Source organism: Trachypithecus francoisi, unplaced genomic scaffold, assembly GCF_009764315.1.
Source record: "Trachypithecus francoisi isolate TF-2019V2 unplaced genomic scaffold, Tfra_2.0 Lachesis_group12, whole genome shotgun sequence".
NCBI classification, from domain to species: Eukaryota; Metazoa; Chordata; class Mammalia; order Primates; family Cercopithecidae; genus Trachypithecus; species Trachypithecus francoisi.
This window is the reverse complement of record NW_022681457.1, coordinates 53,895,310-53,916,382: the sequence shown is the minus strand read 5'-3', so window position 1 is coordinate 53,916,382 and position 21,073 is coordinate 53,895,310. Positions and strand designations below refer to the sequence as shown.

Sequence of the window (21,073 nt, the reverse complement as noted above, 5' to 3'; positions counted from 1 at the left end):
TCTTTTTATTTTTTCAATTTGAAACAACCTTTAAGCAATTTCAAACTATTATAGGAGATAGAAAGAAATCATTTAGGGCCAGGTTAGCTGGCAAGTGCCTGTAATCTCAACACTTTGGGAGGCCAAGGTGAGTGGGTCACTTGAGGTCAGGAGTTCAAGATCAGCCTGGCCAACAGGGTGAAAACCCATTTCTACTAAAAATCAAATAATTAGCTAGGTGTGGTGTTGCACACCTGTAGGCCCAGCTACTCCAGAGGCTGAGACAGGAGAATTGCTTAAACCCAGAAGGCAGAGTTTGTGTAACTGCCCAAGGGGTTCACCTTGCCCTATGCCTAGACAGCTGATTCATCAAGATGGGGTAATTTGTGGAGGAAAAGTTAAATATTAAATTTGAACTTAATTGAACGTGGACACATTCAATAGCCACCAAGTTCTCAAACAGGTTGTGTGAGCTTCTTGAAGCATTTGTTCAGCGCTGTTTCAGAGAAATCTCTATTTCAATTTGTTTCTATACATTAGTTGTTGAAAAACAATAGACAATCGCAATAACAAGTTGACAGTTTTGTGTTCCTTGACCCCAGTCACAAATGGTGCTCGTGACTGGGCCTTATGCCAAACAACTCATTACAAAACAGCTAGGGTACTAGACTGTGCGGAAGCTTCATGTGACCCTCCTCATCTGTGCAGGAAGGAGTGACTGACTCTGGAGCCCAAGCTGTTACTTCCTGGTCTGGTGGTGACTCCTCCATAGTCTGGTGAGTGAATCCTCCATAGTCTGGTGAGTGAATCCTCCATAGTCTGCTGAGAGAATTTTAAAATTCTCTGCCTCCAATACCCCCAGTACTGCTCTTTGGCGATTGAATGGTCCAGGTAAGTGGGTTCTGCTCCCTGTGCCACCCAATTGGATGAGACCCTTCAACAGGGGTCGTCAGACACCCTATACAGGAGCAATTCTACTGGCATCAGTTTGGTGCCTCTTGAGGTCAGAAATTCCATATACATATACACCAGTATATGTATCTCTTTTCCTTTCTCCTCTTCCCATTGCAATTTGCTTATTATATCAACATGCTTATTATATCAATCCAGTTATTACATTGATTTGCTTATTATATTATTTGCTAATTATATCTGCATTTCCATTTACGTGGCATAAAGCTTATTTACTCTTAAAGGTATTGTGTGTGTGTCTTTTCTTCTCCCCTTGAACGTTTCCCACACAGAATATTTTTGGCGTCACAAACAGGATTCGAAAACCAAACTGTGCTGCTTTTTGGCAGCAAGGACAGGGCTGGAAACTCGAGGAATTCCCATACGCATGGGTGGGAACTCCCCAATGTCGCTGTCAGTTTCTACAGGATTGAATAAAGGGGGACAAACACAGAAATGAAGACAAAGACAAAATATTTGTTTTAAAAGAAGGGGTCAGGCGGGGCGTGATGACTCATGCCTGTAATTTCAGCACTTTGGGAGGCTGAGGTGGGCGGATCATGAAGTCAGGAGATGGAAACCATCCTGGCTAACACGGTGAAACCCTGTCTCTACTAAAAATACAAAAAAAAAAAAAATTTAACCGGGATGGTGATGGACGCCTGTAGTTCCAGCTACTCAGGAGGCTGAGGCAGGAGAACGGCGTGAACGCGGGAGGCGGAGCTCGCAGTGAACCGAGATCACACCACTGCACTCCAGCCTGGGTGATAGAGCGAGATTCAGTCTCAGAAAAAAAAAAAAAAAAAAGAAGGGGCCGGGGGCTTCGCGCTTGTAGTGAGCAGAAGGCAGCCCTGAGTTTCCAGGCCTTAGTATTTATTAGGTAGAATCAATAGGGAGGGAGAGGTAATGGTTGGTCAGCTGCTTGATTTATCACAGGTACATATAATTGCTTTCTTCATGCAACAGGCTTCAGATGTTCCTATAGATAACCACAAGGAACACTGCGCCTGGGGCGTGACTGCCCTCAGCACCCCTTCTGGCAGCAGATGCAGTTTGTCAGTTTTCTTGACTGAGTTGGTCAGGATCCTCATTTTCTCTACCTCCAATACCCCCAGTTCTCCTCTTTGGCGATTGAATGGTCCAGGGAATCTGGCCTTTGTGAGAATTGAGAATCTAAATTAGTGCAATTCAAACCATTGACCGTGCGTGAAGTGCTGCAGAAGATTCCAGTAGACAAAGGAGATGCTGAAGGGATCTCCCGGAGTGAATGGTGTTTGCTTACTGCTTATGAGTTAATGTATCAAGATAGGGAATAGTTGCTATAAGAGACATGTGAGCTGGAAAAGGAAAATGCTAATCTGATTTTCAGACTGGCCCTGGCCCAATGCCAGGCCTATGTCTTGACTGATCAGGCTCAAAGCTACCAGCCTGTTGCTGAAGAAAGCAACTGTCCAAATTACAACGTGTCCGGATTACAACGTGTTCAAGCCTTGCAATGACAGGCATTATAATGTATGGTGGTATAATTAATAGTGATTAGTCGCCTAAATGCTCCATTTGAAAGATACAGAATGGTGAGAATAGATAAGAGTTTACCAACCAAATATCTGCTGTCTTTAAGAGACTCACCCAACACATAAAAACTCACATCAAGTTAAGGTAAAAGGTTGGGAAAAAATAGTACCTGCAAATGTACCCCAAAAGCAAGCAGTAGTAGCCATTGTTACATCAGACAAAATAGACATTAAAGCAAAAACAGTTAAAAAAAAAAAAAAAAGAGACAAAGAGGGACATTCTATAATGATAAAGGGACTAGCCCAACAGGAAAATATCACAATTCTAAATATATATGCACCTAACACTGGAACTCCCAATTTATTAAACAATTACTACTAGACCTAAGAACTGAGATAAATGGCAACACAATGGGGAACTTCAATACGCTGCTGACAGCACTAGACAAATCATCAAGACAGAAAGTCAACAACAACAAGAAAATGGACTTAAATTATACCCTAGAACAAATGGACTTGACAAATATTTACAGACCATTCTACCCAACAACTGCAGGATATACATTTTATTCATCAGCACATGGAACATTCTCCAAGATAGACATATGATAGGCCATAAAACTAGTTTCAATAAATTTAAGACAATCAAATTTATATCAACTGCTCTCTCAGTCTACAGTGGAATAAAAGTGAAAGTTAACTCCAAATGAACCATGAAAACCATGCAAATACATGGAAATTAAATAAATACATGGAAATTAAATAAAAATAAAATTTAGGATCAACCTGTTTCTGAATGATTGTTGTAGGAAATCAAGATGGAAATTCAAAAATTCTTTGAGTTGAACGATAATAATGACACAATCTATCAAAATGTCTGGGTTACAGCAATAGTGGTGCTAAAAGGAAAGTTCATAGCATCAAGTGCCTACATCAAAAAGTTTGAAAGACCATAAGTAAACAACCTAAGATAACACCTCAAAGAACTAGAGAAACAAGAACAAGCCAAACCCAAACCCAGCAGAAGAAAATAAATAACAAAGATCAGAGAAGAGCCCCATGGGGAGGGGTGGCTCTAGTCTCTGTGGACCAGCAGACTTAGCCTATCTTCCTGCTAGTTCTGAGGAAATGGAGCAGCTCAGTTGAGTGGATTTCCCCCCAGCAAAACATCCCCCTTCCATCAAAGGACAAAGTGCTTCAGTAAGTCGGTTCTGCTCCCTGTGCCACCCAACTGGATGAGACCCCTCAACAGGGGTCATCAGACACCCTATACAGGAGCTATTCTACCGGAATCAGTTTGGTGCCTCTTGAGGTCAGAGATTCCGAGGAAGGAGCGAGCACTCCTCTTTGCTGTTCTCCAACCTCCTTGAGTGACAGCTCCAGGCACAGGAGTAAACCAGATGAATAGGGTCTGAAGTGAACCCCTAGCAAACTGCAGCAGCCCTACAGAAGAGGGACCTGACCATTGAAAGAAAAACAAACAGACAGCAATAACAGCATCAACAGGAAAAAAATGTACCCACAAAAGCCTCATCCAAGGCCACACATGGTGGCTCACACATGTAACCCAATACTTTGGGAGGCGGAGGGGAGCAGAGCACTTGAGGTCAGGAGTTTGAGACTAGCCTGGCCAACATGGTGAAACCTCGTCTCTACTAAAAAATACAAAATTAGCCAGGTGTGGTGGTGCATGACTGTAGTTCCAGCTACTAGATAGTCTGAGACATGAGAATCATTTGAACCTGTGAGGCAGAATTTGCCGTGAGCCATGATCATGCCACTGTACTCCAGCCTGAGTGACAGACAGACTGTCAAAAAAAAAAAAAAATCTAAGGGTCAAGCAGCCTCAAAGATAGAAACTAGACAAATTCACGAAGATGAGAAAGAATCAACAAAAAACCGTTGAAAGGCCACAGTACCTCTTCTCTTCCAAATGATCAAAATGTCTCTTCAGTAAGGTGCAGAACTGGACAGAGGATGAGATGCATGAATTGACAGATGTAGGCTTCGGAAGATGGTTAATAACAAACTCTGCTGAGCTAAAGAAACATGTTCCAACCCAATTCGAAGAAGTTAAGAACCTTGATAAAAGGTTAGAGGAACTGCTAACTAGAATAACCAGTTTGGAGAGGAACATAAATGACCTGATGGAGCTGAAATGTTTGGCATGAGACCCAGTCACGAGGGCCCTTTGCCAATGGGCTCAAGGAATACACAAAGGTTAACTTGTTCTTCAATAACTAACATATAGAAATAGATTGAAACACAGATTTCTCTGAAACAATACTGGATGAATGCCTCCAGGGGGTCACACAACCCGTTCTGAGACTTGGTGACCATTCGTTGTTTGTGTCCATGTTCAATTGAGTTAAAATTAATATTTAACTTTTCCTCCCCAAATTCCCCCCCCTTTTTTTTTGAGATGGAGTCTCACTCTGTCGCCCAGGCTGGAGTGCCATGGCGGGATCTCAGCTCACTGCAAGCTCCGCCTCCCGGGTTCACGCCATTCTCCTGCCTCAGCCTGCTCCCTAGCTGGGACTACATGCCCCTGTCGCCTAGCCCGGCTAATTTTTTTTGGTTTCTTATTTTTGGAGAGACGGGGTTTCACGTGTTAGCCAGGATGGTCTCGATCTCCTGACCTCGTGATCCTCCCGCCTCGGCCTCCCAAAGTGCTGGGATTACAGGCGTGAGCCACTTCGCCTGGCCAAATTCCCACTGTCCTTTTTTTGTTTGTTTGTTTTTGTTTTTGTTTTTTTTTTTTTTTTTTTTTTTTTTTTGAGGCGGAGTCTCGCTCTGTTGCCCAGACTGGAGTGCAGTGGCGCAATCTCGGCTCACTGCAAGCTCCGCCTCCGGGTTCACGCCATTCTCCTGCCTCAGCCTCCCGAGTAGCTGGGACTACAGGCGCCCGCCACCTCGCCCGGCTAGTTTTTTTTGTATTTTTTTTAGTAGAGACGGGGTTTCACCATGTTAGCCAGGATGGTCTCGATCTCCTGACCTCGTGATCCGCCCGTCTCGGCCTCCCAAAGTGCTGGGATTACAGGCTTGAGCCACCGCGCCCGGCCATTCCCACTGTCTTGATGAACGGGCTCTGTCTAGACAAAAGGCAAGGTAAATCCCTTAGGCTGTTACACAATCTCCACCTCCTGGGTTCAAGAGATTCTCGTGCCTCAGCCTCCGGAGTAGCTGGGACTACAGGTGTGCGCACCAGCACACCCAGCTAATTTTTTGTATTTTTAGTAGAAATGGGAGTTTCACCATGTTGGCCAGGCTGGTCTTGAACTCCTGACCTCAAGTTATCCACCCACCTTGGACTCCCAAGGTGCTGGAATTACAAGTGTGAGCCACCGCTCCTGATTCTAATGATTTCTATTTCCTGTAACAATTTGAAATTACTTAAAGGTTGTTTCAAATTGAAAAAAATAAAAAGAATGTAGATAAAAATAAAACATAAAAAGTTACAAAATTACAAGAGATTATGAAGTATATGTGTAAATCTCGAGCTGTCAAAAGTGACAAATTTGATTTATGTATAAGGCTTTATTAAAATTAGCTTTAGTATTGGTAACACATTATTATCAAAGTAAAAGCTGATATTCCCTTGAACCAAAATTTTATGTATTATTAATATGACAGGAAAATACTTCTATTTTTTATTTTTTTTGAGACGGAGTCTTGCTCTGTCACCCAGGCTGGAGTGCAGTGGCCTTATCTCAGCTCACTGCAAGCTCCGCCTCCCGGGTTTAGGCCATTCTCCTGCTTCAGCCTCCCGAGTAGCTGGGACTTACAGGTGCCCGCCATCTCGCCCGGCTAGTTTTTTGTATTTTTTTTAGTAGAGACGGGATTTCACCGTGTTAGCCAGGATGGTCTCGATCTCCTGACCTCGTGATACGCCCGCCTCGGCCTCCTAAAGTGCTGGGATTACAGGCTTGAGTCACCGCGCCCGGCGACAGCAAAATACTTCTGTTCACCTTTTGAACACATTGAAAAAGAGAGTAAAAAAAGAGATAGAATTTTCCCATACTCGGGCCGGGAGCGGTGGCTCACACCTGTAATCCCAGCACTTTGGGAGGCCGAGACAAGCGGATCACGAGGGCAGGAGATCCAGACCATCCTGGCTAACACGGTGAAACCCCGTCCCTACTAAAAATACAAAAAACTAGCCGGGGGCGGTGGCGGGCGCCTGTAGTCCCAGCTACACGGGAGGCTGAGGCAGGACAATGGCGTGAACCCGGGAGGCGGAGCTTGCAGTGAGCCGAGATTCCGCCACTGCACTCCAGCCTGGGCGACAGAGGGAGACTCTGTCTCAAAAAATAAAAATAAAAATAAAAAGAATTTCCCCATACTCTAGGGTGGGCCTGGCTCAGCTCAGGGAGGAAGCCCTGCCTGAAAAGGCTGCAGCTTTCATCGCTCAGCCCAGCATCGGATCACATCTTCTGTCACTCAGGAGCTGAGTGGGCGGGGCCTTAAGCATTATCCAATCAGGGACGCTGGGCTGGAAACCGTCCAATCAGGCAGGCAGCTGGAACAAAGAGGACGGCTTCCGGGTTTGGCGCGGCCTTTGTCTCTGGCTGCATCTGGAGCTCTAGGTTTCCTCTTCACTACTCTGTGTCCTCTGCTCCTAGAGGCGCAGCCTCTGTGGCCCTGTGTCCTGCAGGTATTGGGAAATCCACAGCCAAGATGCCGGGACCCCCTGGAAGCCTAGGAATGGTGAGCGTGCCAGTTCGACATCCTGAGAGAGGGGAGGGACTGGTTGATGGGAAGTGGCTGTGGCGGCACTCAGGCCTCCCCGAAGTCAGCTGCACAGTCTGCGCCCCGAGTTTTTGCCCAGTTCGGCCTCAGTCCCCTCCAGCCATAAGATGGCTGCGGCGCTGTCAGCCAGTCCGGGGCGTCCTGTCTCTTCCCTGCGCAGTGACTGTGCCCTGGCCTGGCGCCCTCTTGGGTCGCAGCTCTGCACCCGCAGCTCCGGGTCTCTCCCAGATTGTCAGGAACCACGAGAAGGTCATGAGGGGAGATCTTGACTTGGGGTGCGCGTTCACGAATGGGAAGAGCTTTGGTCCTTGGGGTTCACGGTTTCTCTTTTCTCCTGTTAAAAATTTATGGGCCGGGTGCGGTGGCTCACGCCTGTAATCCAGCATTTTGGGAGGCGAAGGCGGACGGATCACTTGAGTTAAAGGGTTGTCAGGGAAACTAAGTTCCTTTTCAAAGACTCAACTTCCTGGTCAGAAGTTGTAAAAGTTGTAAATCAACCCTGCCACTTCTTCCCCCTTTTCCGTTTCTCGCAAATCGCGCGTTTATCCTATTTGGAAAAAGATTGGGTCTAAGCCAACCGGGATCAGCTTAGATTGTGCGGTCTGACCCCAGCCAATAGAGGAAGGACACAAAACGAAAAACTACGTTGGGGTTAAAAACCCCTTCCTGGTCGGGCGCGGTAGCTCAGACCTGTAATACCAGCACTTTGAGAGTCCTAGGCGGACGGATCACGTGGTCAGGAGTTCTAGACCATCCTGGTCAGCAAGGTGAAACGTCGTCTCTACTAAAAATACAAAAAATTAGCCAGGTGTGGTGTCAGGCGCCTGTAATCTCAGTTACTTCGGAGACTGAGGCGTGAGAATTGGTTGAACCCAGGAGGAAGAGGTTGAAGTGAACTGAGATCGCGCCATCGCACTTCAGCATGCGGGACAGAGCAAGACTCCTTCTCAAAAAAAAAAAAAGTAAGAATCTTAAAATTTTCTTCCTTTATGTAAACACTGCGTTTAAGTAATTTCACTGGATTTTTCAAACAGTTTCAAGAACGAAGTGAATAACACTGACATGGAAATTAAAGCTTGAACCTGGTAATTCCAAGCTAAGGCTAATATGAAGCCTGCAAAAGGAGGGGTTTAAAAAAAATTTTTTTTTTATTTTGACACGGAGTTTAGCTCTTATTGCCCGGGCTGGAGTGCAATGGTGTGATCTCGGCTCACCGCAACATCTACCTCCCTGGTTCAAGGGATTCTCCTACCTCAGCCTCTGGAGTAACTGGGATTACAGGCATGCGTCTTCACGCCCGCCAAATTATGTGTGTTTACTAGAGATGGGGTTTCTCCATGTTGGTCAGGCTGGTCTCCAATTCCCAACCTCAGGTGATCCACCCGCATTGGCCTCCCAAAGTGCTGGGATTACAGGCTTTCGCCACCGCGCCTGGCCAACAGGAGGTTATTAAAGGCCCCAGTTAGTTTTTTCTGGGGAGCCTCCCCTGCAGTTGTCCCAGCCTGCTCACCCCAGCTATGGAAGGAGCCTTTATCTTGAGAGAAGCTACAAAGCCCTGGAAAGCTCGGACCCCACAGGTAGATGCAGTTAAGATTAAGGCGAAGGAAACTGGGAGGGTCTTACTGATAATAAAGCTATTGTTTTGAGGCACTTTTTAGACTTTTTAAGATAAAAAAGTTAGATTTATATTAAAAAATGAATTAGTATTGGAACAGGAGAAAGTACCAACTAATTATAAGTTCTCTGTGGCTTACAAAAATGTAGGCAGAAAAGGGCTTTCTTTCCTAGAGAGGAGCAAACAAGATTAGATAAAAGGTGGGAGGGGAATGGCAAATGGAGGGTGAAAAAGTCGTATTTTAGCTCAGAGAATATCTCACCCTGAAATCAGCATGTTTTTAGGAGGGATGTAAAATGGGGTTGTATGTTGACTTAGACTGACAGTAGCTCAAAGTTCAGGAGCCTGAGAGAGGGAGATAAACTTAAATAAAGTTTGATTAATAAATATTTTATTTTAGGCCAGGCACGGGGGCTCATGCTTGTAATCCCAGCACCTTGGGAGGCCTAGGCAGGCCGATCACCTGAGGTCAGGAGTTCGAGAACAGCCTGGGCAGCATGGTGAAACACGGTGTCTACTAAAAATACAAAAATTAGCCGAGCTTCGTGGTGGGCGCCTATAATGGCAGCTACTCGGGAGGCTGAGGCAGGAGTATTGCTTGAACCTGGGAGGTGAAGGTTGCAGTGAGTCGAGATGGCGCCACTGCACTCCAGCCTGGGCAGCAGAGTGAGACTTAATCACAAAAAGAAAAAAAAGAAAAGAAAAAAAAGAAAAGAAAAAAAAGAAATTTGACCACTGAAGACAAATTCAGCTGATTTTTCTAATAAGAAAAAGGAGAGGCCGGGCGCGGTGGCTCAAGCCTGTAATCCCAGCACTTTGGGAGGCCGAGACGGGCGGATCACGAGGTCAGGAGATCGAGACCATCCTGGCGAACATGGTGAAACCCCGTCTCTACTAAAAATACAAAAACTAGCCGGGCGAGGTGGCGGGTGCCTGTAGTCACAGCTACTCGGGAGGCTGAGGCAGGAGAATGGCCTAAACCCGGGAGGCGGAGCTTGCAGTGAGTTGAGATCCGGCCACTGCACTCCAGCCTGGGCGACAGAGCGAGACTCTGTCTCAAAAAAAAAAAAAAAAAAAAAAAGAAAAGAAAAAGGAGAAAATGTGCAGAGTGTGTGTCTGTCTGTGTGATAGGTGAGAAAAGAGCACCATCTAAGTCATAATGGGAAGGGTGTTTCTTTCCATAACCTGTTTCTGGAGTACACAACAAATGGAGAATTTTATTAATCACAAATATTTTCCATAAATATCTATGTATTTCATCTTTCCCCATCTCTTTTCTTTGTTGTATGCATTTCTTCCATTTGGCTTTTCCTGGGCTGCATCTTATATATTAAACCGGTAAACGTAACTAGAGTGTTTCATTGAGTTCTGTGAATAGCTCTACCGAATTATTGAACTTCAGGGACATTTCAGGAGTCCCTAGTTTTCAAACATTAATTCAAAAGAAGAGATGGGCCCATAGGGTTTGTGACTGGCATCTGCAGTGAGGACAATCTTGTGGGACCAAGGGTCTGTGATGACTCTGGGTGGTGTTAGAATTCAAATGTTAGACAATGAGTTGGTGTTGGAGAATTGTTTGATGTTCAGCAAACTCTACAGATATGGTGCCAGAAAAAAGTTATCATGGAGGCCCGGCCTGGGGCAAAGCTCTGAGTGTTTGGGATTGTGAATCTCTGCTCTCCTGTACACAGGCTGCCACACTGCCCATTGTTCTGTGATTCCTGGTCTTCTCCCAGGGTGACAGAGGACTGAAAACTTAGAGAAAAGGAGTTCCGATTAAAGACCCCCTTTTATTGCAGCTATCACCACAGTATTCTCACCCACTCACAACACACACACTAGACATTGATGTGTCCACGCTCCTCCCAGGACTAGGCATCACCCTCTCAGAAACTTCACCACAGCATTTTTGGTCCTAGCGTTTCTTGTGTTTCTTGTCAAGAATCCACAAGTCTCTGTAAGTTCTCCTGGTATATCTCCACCCACAGACACCAAATCTGCAGGAGCAACCTGTTTTCTCCACCAACTTAGGATCTGGGCTGCCTGTTTATAGTCTCATCTGCCTGCATACACACAGAAATAAATCAGAGTAAAGTCCCACGTGGGCCACTATGTGTAGTAAAAATCCTTCCTTTCACCTATTTTGCACTCTCTCCCACCCAGGAATTATTTTTTTTCTTTTAGCTTTTATTTCTATTTTTGGTTTGGTGTACACATGTGGTTTTTTTTTTTTTTTTTTTAAACGGAGTCTTGCTCTGTCGCCCAGGCTGGAGTGCAATGGCGCAATCTGAGCTCACTGCAAGCTCCGCCTCCTGAGTTCACACCATTCTCCTGCCTCAGCCTCCTGAGTAGATGGGACTGCAGGCGCCCACCACCACACCCGGCTAATTTTTTTGTATTTTTAGTAGAGACGGGGTTTCACGCGTTATCCAGAATGGTCTCGATCTCCTGACTTTGCGATCCGCCTGCCTCAGCCTCCCAAAGTGCTGAGATTACAGGAGTGAGCCACCGCGCCCGGCTTTTTTTTTTTTTTTTTTTTTTTGAGAGGGAGTCTGGCTCTGTCACCCAGGCTTGAGTGTAGTGGCATGATGTGGGCTCACTGCAAGCTACGCCTCCTGGGTTCACGCCATTCTCCTGCCTCAGCCTCCTGAGTAGCTGGGACTACAGGCGCCCAGCACCACGCCAGGCTGATTTTTTGTATTTTTAGTAGAGACGGGATTTCACTGTGTTAGCCAAGATGATCTTGATCTCCTGATCTCGTGATCTGCCTTCCTCGACCTCCCAAAGTGCTGGGATTACAGGCGTGAGCCACCGCGCCCAGCCTGAAGTCTACATCTTAAGGGATATTTGTGAACAGAATCATTGCTATTGTAATTTTTTTTTTTTTTTTTTTTAGACAGAATCTTACTCTGTTACCCAGGCATGAGTGCAGTGACATGATCTCGTCTGACTGCAATTTCTGCCACTCAGGTTCAAGTGATTCTCCTGCCTCAGCCTCCCAAGTAGCTGGGATTACTGGCCCCGGCCACTGTGCCCAGCTAATTTTTGTATTTTTAGTAGAGGCGAAGTTTCACCATCTTGGTCAGGTGAAAGAGATAAACCATATATCTCTCAACTTCCTGAGCCCAGTACAAACACATCCCACCATATATCTGTCAACTTCCTGAGCCCAGTACAAACACATCCCACCATATATCTCTCAACTTCCTGAGCCCAGTACAAACACATTTTTCGACTCAGAGACAACCATATATCTCAACTTTAGAAAAACACCACCTGGAGAGCCCCCGATAAGGTCACAGCCGTGTGGTTTTACTAAAAGCGCAGGAACCAATAAAAAAAACTGCTAAATGTATAACTTAAAGTGTTAACCAATTGTAATGCTGTAACCAAAAGAGTTCCCTTGTTCCTCTGTAACTTTACAAATCTTATTTACATCGGGCTATAAAAAGCGAGCGCACGCATGGTTCGGGGCCCTCTTGTGAGCTGTTAAGCGGAGGGACCAAGTTCGAACTTGCAGTAAAGATCCTTGCCGCTTGGCTTTGACTCTGGACTCTGGTGGTCTTCTTTGGGGAATAAACAGTCTGGGCATAACACAGGCTGGTCTTAAACTCCTGACCTCGTGATTCACCCTCCTTGGCCTCACAAAGTGTTGGGATTACAGACGTAAGGCACTGCACCCAGCTGTATAATTTCGATTTTTTTAACCTTCTTTAGTGTACATATTGATTTTCTAATAAAACTACCCTAGAAAACCTTAAGGGATTTGTTTAAATTGTGGATTAGTATATAGTATAAAGGTGACAGGGTAGTGGCTAGAAAAGATTAAAAGTATAGGAACTCTGGGATTTAAGTTTCTTTTAGGTAAGCTTAGAAAACACAAAACTGGAAGTACCCCAGTTGCATAGAGAACAGAATTCTACATAAGGTCCTCACACTGCCTGAGACCTGATCAGATTCACACTTTTTGGAGGCTTTATTTAGGTCTGACCCTACCCTGGAGTCTTGCCTCACAGAACTGATTAGAAGAAATCAGAGTTTTGGCTGCTGAATCCTGCTGCCTTTCTAGAGCTGGTGCTCACAATTTCCTGACTTCCAAAAGCAGATGAATGGGAAAAATGAAGTACGTATTTTAGGGTCTTAGGTTTTTAAATTTTCTGTTAAAACCAGTGCTTGCAGAGACATCCTGTTAGGCAACTTTTTTTCTATTCCTGCAGATCCAGTAGTTGCTCCACAAGTCACAGAAAAGTAAATGTAAACAATAAAATTTTCTCTAAATTACCTTAAACTCTTCCTTTCTCTTTCATCTTTCTATATTTTGCTTTTATTCTTTACAGTGTTTAAAAAAAGTTGATGACAGAGAAACAGAAGAAGAAATAAAAATGCTGGGGCCTTTACCTAAATCCTAAAATGTATTAAACCCTTAGTACCAGCTTTCAGGGTGTTATGAAAATTAAATCACATAATGTGTTATGCCCAGCAAAGTGCTCTGTGTCATTCTCTTGAGCACAAAGTACCTGCTTAGTACATGTGTACATGTTTTTTAAATACAGACTTATTCTGACATTGCTGTCTTCAGTTCCTCTGTCAACTTTAAAGAGCCAGCAAAGAATATAAAACTTTAGGATGGAGATGGGTTGTCCCTATTTGTATCAGAAGTATTTGGTTGTGACAAGAGTGCTGAGTGTAAGGGACCCTGTGCTGTGCCTGCTTCACTAACTAGTGCTAATAATGAGCCAAGGGGGAGCAACATCAGCATTGACAGGAAACTTGTTTAAAACACCCATTCATGGACTCTTTTCAAAGCAGAATCACATTACATAAAGTGGAGCCAAAATAACCAAGTGATTTATAAGCTCGTTAGAGCTTGAGAGGCAGTGCTTATCTTGGTGGTGATCAGCCCAGGCTTCTCATTAGGATCACATGGCCAATTTGCAGAAATCTCTTGTGCCCTCCACACAGCTTCTGTTTATTCTGCGTGGAAGCATCCATGTTACTTTAGTGAAGGGCCTCATGTGACTCTTAAGGTGAGACCAGAATCAGGTATAAGGGCTTCAGAATACATTCATGAGAGTTAAGTTCTACCATTGCACTAAAGGGTGGTCACAGGGGCAGTTCTGTTTGGGTTTGGTACAGACAGGTCAGTGTGGCTTATAATTCCATTACTGGAAAATGCTGGTGTCTGTGGCAGGGAGAGCACCTGAGGACAGGAAAGGAGAAACTTATATTTCTGTCTTCGTGGAGCAGTTCGTTGTTCCCTGAATCTCTTCTGTTTCAAAGGATGGAAATAGGTGGACTTTTTCTGTCTTTTTCTGCCAGTTGATGTCATGCCAACAGGTAATCATGTGGTACTAACAACTTTTGCCGAGACCAGCTTGGTCGGGGAGACCCTAAGCCAGGGATGCTAGAGGAATTAAAGACATACACACGAAAATAGAAAGGTGTGAAGTGGGAAATCAGGGGTCTCACAGCCTTCAGAGCTGAGAACCCAAAACAGAGATTTACCCATGTATTTATTAACAGCAAACCAGTCATTAGCATTGTTTCTATAGATATTAAATTAACTAAAAGTATCCCTTAAGGGAAACAAAGGGATGGGCTGAATTAATTGCGGCAGGAACACGCCCTTAAGACACAGATGGCTCAGGCTTCTGTTTGTGGCTTAAGAATGCCTTTAAGCAGTTTTCCGCCCTGGGCAGGCCAGGTGTTCCTTGCCCTCATTCCTGTAAACCCACAACCTTCCAGCTTGGGCGTTATGGCCATTATGGACATGTTACAGTGCTGCAGAGATTTTGTTTATGGCCACATTTTGTTTATGACTTGCTCCCAACACCTTTAAAGGCATGTTCTCAAGATGCAGGTTAATTTTTCCAGAAAATCTCATCTGAAAAGGAATTCTATCTGATTTCAAGTTTTAAATTGATCTAGTATTCATTGCAGGGCTCCAATTGCATGTAAATAGATGTGAGAGTTGAAAGACCTATAAGGGGCTTCTCTCGCTTTACAATGTCTTATTATTTATTTATTTATTTACTTACTTATTTTTCCTCTGGTTGATGAAATGCCAGGGTGAAAGGGATAGCCAAATGGACTAAAGCACAAGTGTCACTCTAGTTATTCTGCAGAGTGCCCATTAAAGGTCCACCACAATACCACCACACATTGGCTCAGGGATGAACAAGGGCTGACTGATTGATAAGCTCTTGAAAATTCTTAAGCTCACTGCATCCCTTCAGGTCTCCAATGAATGCTAAGTTTCCTCCCTGCCGTGAGAGACAGGAAGTGAACTTAGTGTTAGGAGAGGGAAGCTGGATGGCCCTAGGGGGCTGACCACAGGAACTTCGAGATACAACAGAGAGAACTTGGCATGACTTACTACTCTAGGCTGTAGAGTCCTGGAAAAGAGCTACTATGTAGCCCATGCGTGGTCGACTGGAGGACCACCTTAGTGGAAGGGGGACAGTCAGGGCCTCTGGCCTGCCATGTGCACAAGCATAACAATTGCTTTTGTTTAATGTGCAGATGGAATATATGATCCACTTCAACCAGGTATTTGCATCTTGGTATGTTGTCTTGTCAAAGTTTGTTTTAAGTCTTTAACTTCCATGATCCTCTAGTAAAACGAATGTTTTATCACTTATTTTTATTAGTTTTTAGCCCAAAAAAGCTAAACACCATTACACCATTTTATATTTAATAATGCTTTTTGTATGATTTTTATACCAGATAAGCTAAATTTTACCTTTATATTAATGTGTTATTAATGTTAAATTTAATTTTAATAAAACCTTGTAGATATATTTATCCAATTTTTAATATTTGACCACAAGGTAAGATTTTATAGACTCTTTTTTTTTTTTTTTTTTTTTTTTTGTTGAGACGGAGTCTCGCTCTGTCACCCAGACTGGAGTGCAGTGGCCAGATCTCAGCTCACTGCAAGCTCCGCCTCCCGGATTTACGCCATTCTCCTGCCTCAGCCTCCCGAGTAGCTGGGACTACAGGCGCCTGCCACCTCGTCACGCTAGTTTTTTTTTTTTTAGTAGAGACGGGGTTTCACCGTGTTAGCCAGGATGGTCTTGGTCTCCCGACCTCGTGATCCGCCTGTCTTGGCCTCCCAAAGTGCTGGGATTACAGGCTTGAGCCACCGCGCCCGGCCTATAGACTCTTTTTAACCTTTTATAATTTTTGTTAGAGCAGGTTGATGCTTTAAGAAAAACCTGCTGCGTTTTTACTTTACTGTCTAGTTCACAGAAAAATTGGATGATACCTTTATACTTTAGCTAATATGTTTATACACAGAATTTTCTTTACAATTAATGTTTTAAAACTTACTTAAACTTTTAAAACAATAATTTTTTAACCTTTTAATGTAGGTAAAAATCCACATTTTTATGCCTCCTTATAAACTTTTTATCACAGGTATATTTTACTTTTTTTATACACCTTGCACATAAACTGTTTCTTCAATAGTACTCACGAGGCTTTATTACTTTTAAATTATACAACTTTTTTGCATACTTTTTTTTATAACTTTTTTCTTTTACGACTTTGGCAGACAATTTTTTTTTTCTGTCGCCCAGGCTGGAGTGCGATGGCGAGATCTTCACTCACTGCAAGCTCCGCATCCCAGGTTCACACCATTCTCCTGCCTCAGCCTCCCGGGTAGCTGGGACTACAGGCGCCTGCCACCACGCCAGGCTAATTTTTTGTATTTTTAGTAGAGATGGGGTTTCACTGTGTTAGCCAGGATGGTCTCGATCTCCTGACCTCGTGATCTGCCCGCCTCGGCCTCCCAAAGTGTTGGGATTACAGGCGTGAGTCACTGCGCCCGGCCGTAGACAATTTTTTGACATGTCTCAACTTTCTGACTTATTACAAACATTTTTTTCTTTAAACAACCAGTTAATTTATTTCAGGACAAAAATTTACCATATAAAATTCTTTTATATAAACCCTGCCTCCCCCCTTTCTTCCCTTTCTTGGAATGTTTTTTAACATAGTTCCTAGTGGGGTGGGCTTATTTGTGCCTGACCCATGCTTCTTTGAGACAATGCACCACGCTCACACCACACGCACACCAGAAAACAAAAAAACAGGTAAAAAGGGCACACACACATTTCTGCAGTTTACACCAAACCAAAATCAGAGTATCCAGAAACGCAAGCCAGGTCAAAACCAAAATGAAAGTATCAAGCAATCCAAGTCAAGTCAAAATCAAAAACCAAAGTGCCGGTACAGGCCCACCATGGATGATCAGGCCAAGCTTCTACTCAAATGGAGAAGGCACCAAAGTGCCAATAAAGGCACGCCATGAGTGATCAGGCCACGCTTCCACTCAAATGAAGTGGGCAAGTTCCAAAGACTAGTCTTACCAAGTTTAAGATGTCTGGACTTCAAGTGCCAGTTCCTTCCCGGTGTTCAGCCACTGTGTTAATCATCTGCTCTGACGAGGCATTCCACTGGGGCAATTGCCTACCTGGGAGCGCTGTTTGGATGGCGTCACTCAGTCTGGCCAGAGTCCCCCACAGGGATGCTCCAAGGGCAGGCCTAAGCCTCCTAAGGGGCTGCCTCGGCCATCCATCAGTCACCTGGCTTCCAGGTCAGGGAACCAAGAAATGTAGCAGGAAGAGCCACAGGCAAAACCTCTCAGACACCGAGTTGTAGAAGGAAAGGCTCTATTCAGCTGGGAGCATCGGCAAGCTACTGCCTTAAAATCGGAATTCCCTGAGTGTACAATTTCTGTCCCTTTTAAGGGCTCACAACACTAAAGATTTCACATGAAAGGGTCGTGATTGATTTGAGCAACCAAGGGGTATGTAACGGGCTGCATGCACCGGTGGTCAGAGTGAAGCAGAACAGGGCAGGAAGTTTCACAATGTCCTTCTATACAATATCTGGAATCTGAATAACATCAGTTTCTAAGTTATGAGTTGATTTTTAACTATTGGGTTTAGGCCAGGCAGGCCCAGGCCTGGTTTCAGGCCTGGTGCTGGGCAGCCTAACTTTGGTTTTACTTCTTTGTTTTTTCTTAAAACAGGTACTGAGTATAAAACAATATAAAACAATATGAGAGGGTCTCTGTCATTGCTCAATGGTACATGTTAAAGTTTGATAGGTGCCTTCTAATTCAACATGCCTTTTCCATCTGAAAAATATTCATAGCTGATTCTGTATGATGTAAATATAGCACTCAAAAATGTACATGTTCATGTTCATGCCCTTAATTTTATACTTTATTATCTAGAAAAATATCACATATGAACTAATGTTGTGGATCTTAGGCTGCCCTTTTTTCTCAGAGTTGGAGAATATAATAGAGAATATTTTTGTGTTGAAAATTATTTTATTGGAGAATTTTAGTCAGTCCTGTAAGTAAGAACCAGTTCTTTTTACTCTCCCATTTCACCTTACATAAAATTAAAAATTCCACCAATGGTGACTTGGTAAAAACGTGTTTGTTTGTGTGTTTTTCAGGGACCATTGCAATTCAGAGATGTGGCCATAGAATTCTCTCTGGAGGAGTGGAATTGCCTGGACACTGCACAGCAAAATTTATATAGGGATGTGATGTTAGAGAACTACAGAAACCTGGTCTTCCTTGGTGAGGATAACTTAAATACATAATTCATTAAAAAATCCTAAAAGTTTTATTTCTCTTTCTTGTGGAATGAATTTAGTGCTTTATTCTTTGCATAAAAGAGTTTCAGATGCCCTTTTTCCAGAAAATCTTTCGAATTTTTTTATTTATTTATTTTTTATTTTATTATATTTTTTTTGAGACAGAGTCTTGCTCTGCCGCCCAGGCTGGAGTGCAGTGGCCGGATCTCAGCTCACTGCAAGCTCCGCCTCCTGGGTTTACGCCATTCTCCTGCCTCAGCCTCCCGAGTAGCTGGGACTACAGGCGCCCGCCACGTCGCCCGGCTAGTTTTTTGTATTTTTTAGTAGAGACGGGGTTTCACTGTGTTAGCCAGGATGGTCTCGATCTCCTGACCTCGTGATCTGCCCGTCTCGGCCTCCCAAAGTGCTGGGATTACAGGCTTGAGCCACCGCGCCCGGCCCCGAATTTTTTTATTTAGAAAAGAATTTCTTCAAGATGTTTCATCTTAATCCAAACTTTCCACATTGCTGAGTTGAGCTTTATTCTTCACTCTAAATTAGTGGTAATTTCAGAATTTTAGTGGCTTAAAACATTGTTGCCCCCACCTGAAAATCTCATTGCCACCACCAATTTTTGATTCAGTAGTACCAGCTAGTAAATTTTAAAAGCCTACACGCAGGGCCAGGTGCAGTGGCTCATGCCTGTAATTCTAGCACTTTGGGAGGCCGAGGTGGGCAGATCACCTGAGGTCGGGAGTTTGAGACCAGCCTGACCAACATGTAGAAACTCAATCTCTACTAAAAATACAAAATTAGTCGGTCATGGTGGCATAGTCCTGTAATCCCAGTTACTCTGGAAGCTGAGGCAGGAGATTCCCCTGAACGCAGGAGGCAGAGATTTTGGTCAGTCGAGGTTGAGACATTGCACTCTAGCCTGGACAACAAGGGCAAATACCACTGTAATTTTGATAGGAAGTTTATTGAATCTATAGATCACCTTGGATAATATCGCAATTTAAAAATCTATTTGGATCTTCTTTAATTTTCTCAGTTTTTTTTTAAAGGTTTTTTACCTTAGTAATTTTTTTCTAAGAAATTTATTATTTAATGCTATAGTAAATGAGACTTTTTCCTTTCTCTATTTTATCAGATAGTTTAAGTGTTTGAGACCATATACTTGTATGTTACTTTTATGTTTTGCTAATTTACCGAGTATATTTGTCAGTTTAGAAAGGTTTTAAAGTACTGTTCATGGTTTTTTAAGTACTGCTTATGGTTTTTTAAATATAAGACTTTATGATCTACAAACAGAAACTTTTTATTTATTTTACTCCATCTCCAAAAGGAAAAGAAACCTACAAGTTGAAAGTATTTTCTGGCCGGGCGCGGTGGCTCAAGCCTGTAATCCCAGCACTTTGGGAGGCCGAGACGGGCGGATCACGAGGTCAGGAGATCGAGACCATCCTGGCTAACACAGTGAAACCCCGTCTCTACTAAAAATACAAAAACTAGCCGGGCGAGATGACGGGCGCCTGTAGTCCCAGCTACTCGGGAGGCTGAGGCAGGAGAATGGCGTAAACCTGGGAGGCGGAGCTTGCAGTGAGCTGAGATCCAGCCACTGCACTCCAGTCCGGGCAACAGAGCAAGACTCCGCCTCAAAAAAAAAAAAAAAAAAAAAAAAGTATTTTCTAAATATTTAGAAATTTGTTATAAATTAGTATTTTGGTATGACTTTACTAGAATATTTTATTACATGCTTTCTGCTGAGCACATTACTAGGTTGTAATTGGAGAATATAAGCAAGATTTATGCTATTTATTTTTAATGAAACAGATATTGTTGTCTCCAAGCCAGACCTGATCACCCATCTGGAGCAAGGAGAAAAACCTTTGACTGTGAAGAGACATAAGATGACTGCCAACCCCTCAGGTAGGTGCGAGTGAAAATGAATGCAACAGACGACACAGATAAGAGGTCCCAAGGTCAAAGGGAAAGCTAGCCCTTAAAGTGTGATTCGGGAAGCTGTGTTCCAAAGGAAATAGTTCCTGGGCAGCTGTATTTATTTATTTATTTATTTAATTTATTTAATTTTTCGCTCACAAAGGGACATCTTCTGTCTCATGCTTTTAAATTCTCTAAGAATTCTACTATTCTTTCCGTGAGCTTTCTTCAAGTTCACAGTGAGAGCCAAATTCTTCTTTATGGTACCTAAGAGACTGCAGCTGCTTTTCCATTGTTTTGGGGACACACAAATATCTGCGTGATTTCAAGAAACTAAAACTTTTTTAAGTTGTCTTTTTGCATCAGATCTGAAATGTGTGAGAGTATTAGTTTTTGTTACCTTTTTGTTCATTTTTTCTGCATAGTCAGAATGGACTGTTTTTATTACCAGATAGTCTTGAAATATAGTTTGAAATTGTAAGTATGATATCCTTCTGCTTTGATCTTTTTCCTCAAGATGTCTTTGGCTATCAAAGTTATTTTAGTTTCATTTAACTTTTAGAAATGTATTAGGACTATCACTATGAAAAAAATACCACTGCAATTTTGATAAGAAGTTTATTGAATCTATAGATCACTCAGAATAATATGGCAATTTTAAATTTTATTTATTTATTTATTTATTTATTTTTATTTTATTTTTTTTGAGACAGAGCCTCGCTCTGCC

At 43.3% G+C, this 21,073-nt stretch overlaps 2 protein-coding genes across 2 annotated transcripts in view; both read left to right on the top strand.

Annotated features, from left to right (window-relative positions):
* Positions 1-21,073, top strand: part of LOC117093754 (zinc finger protein 486-like) — a 38,034-nt gene that overhangs the window by 10,085 nt on the left and 6,876 nt on the right.
* LOC117093746 (zinc finger protein 486-like) lies at positions 6,793-20,348 on the top strand. The gene is made up of 3 exons (XM_033229261.1): positions 6,793-7,151; positions 18,283-18,409; positions 20,239-20,348. The coding sequence occupies exons 1-3, from the start codon at positions 7,122-7,124 to the stop codon at positions 20,346-20,348; spliced, it is 267 nt and encodes an 88-aa protein (XP_033085152.1). The 5' UTR covers positions 6,793-7,121.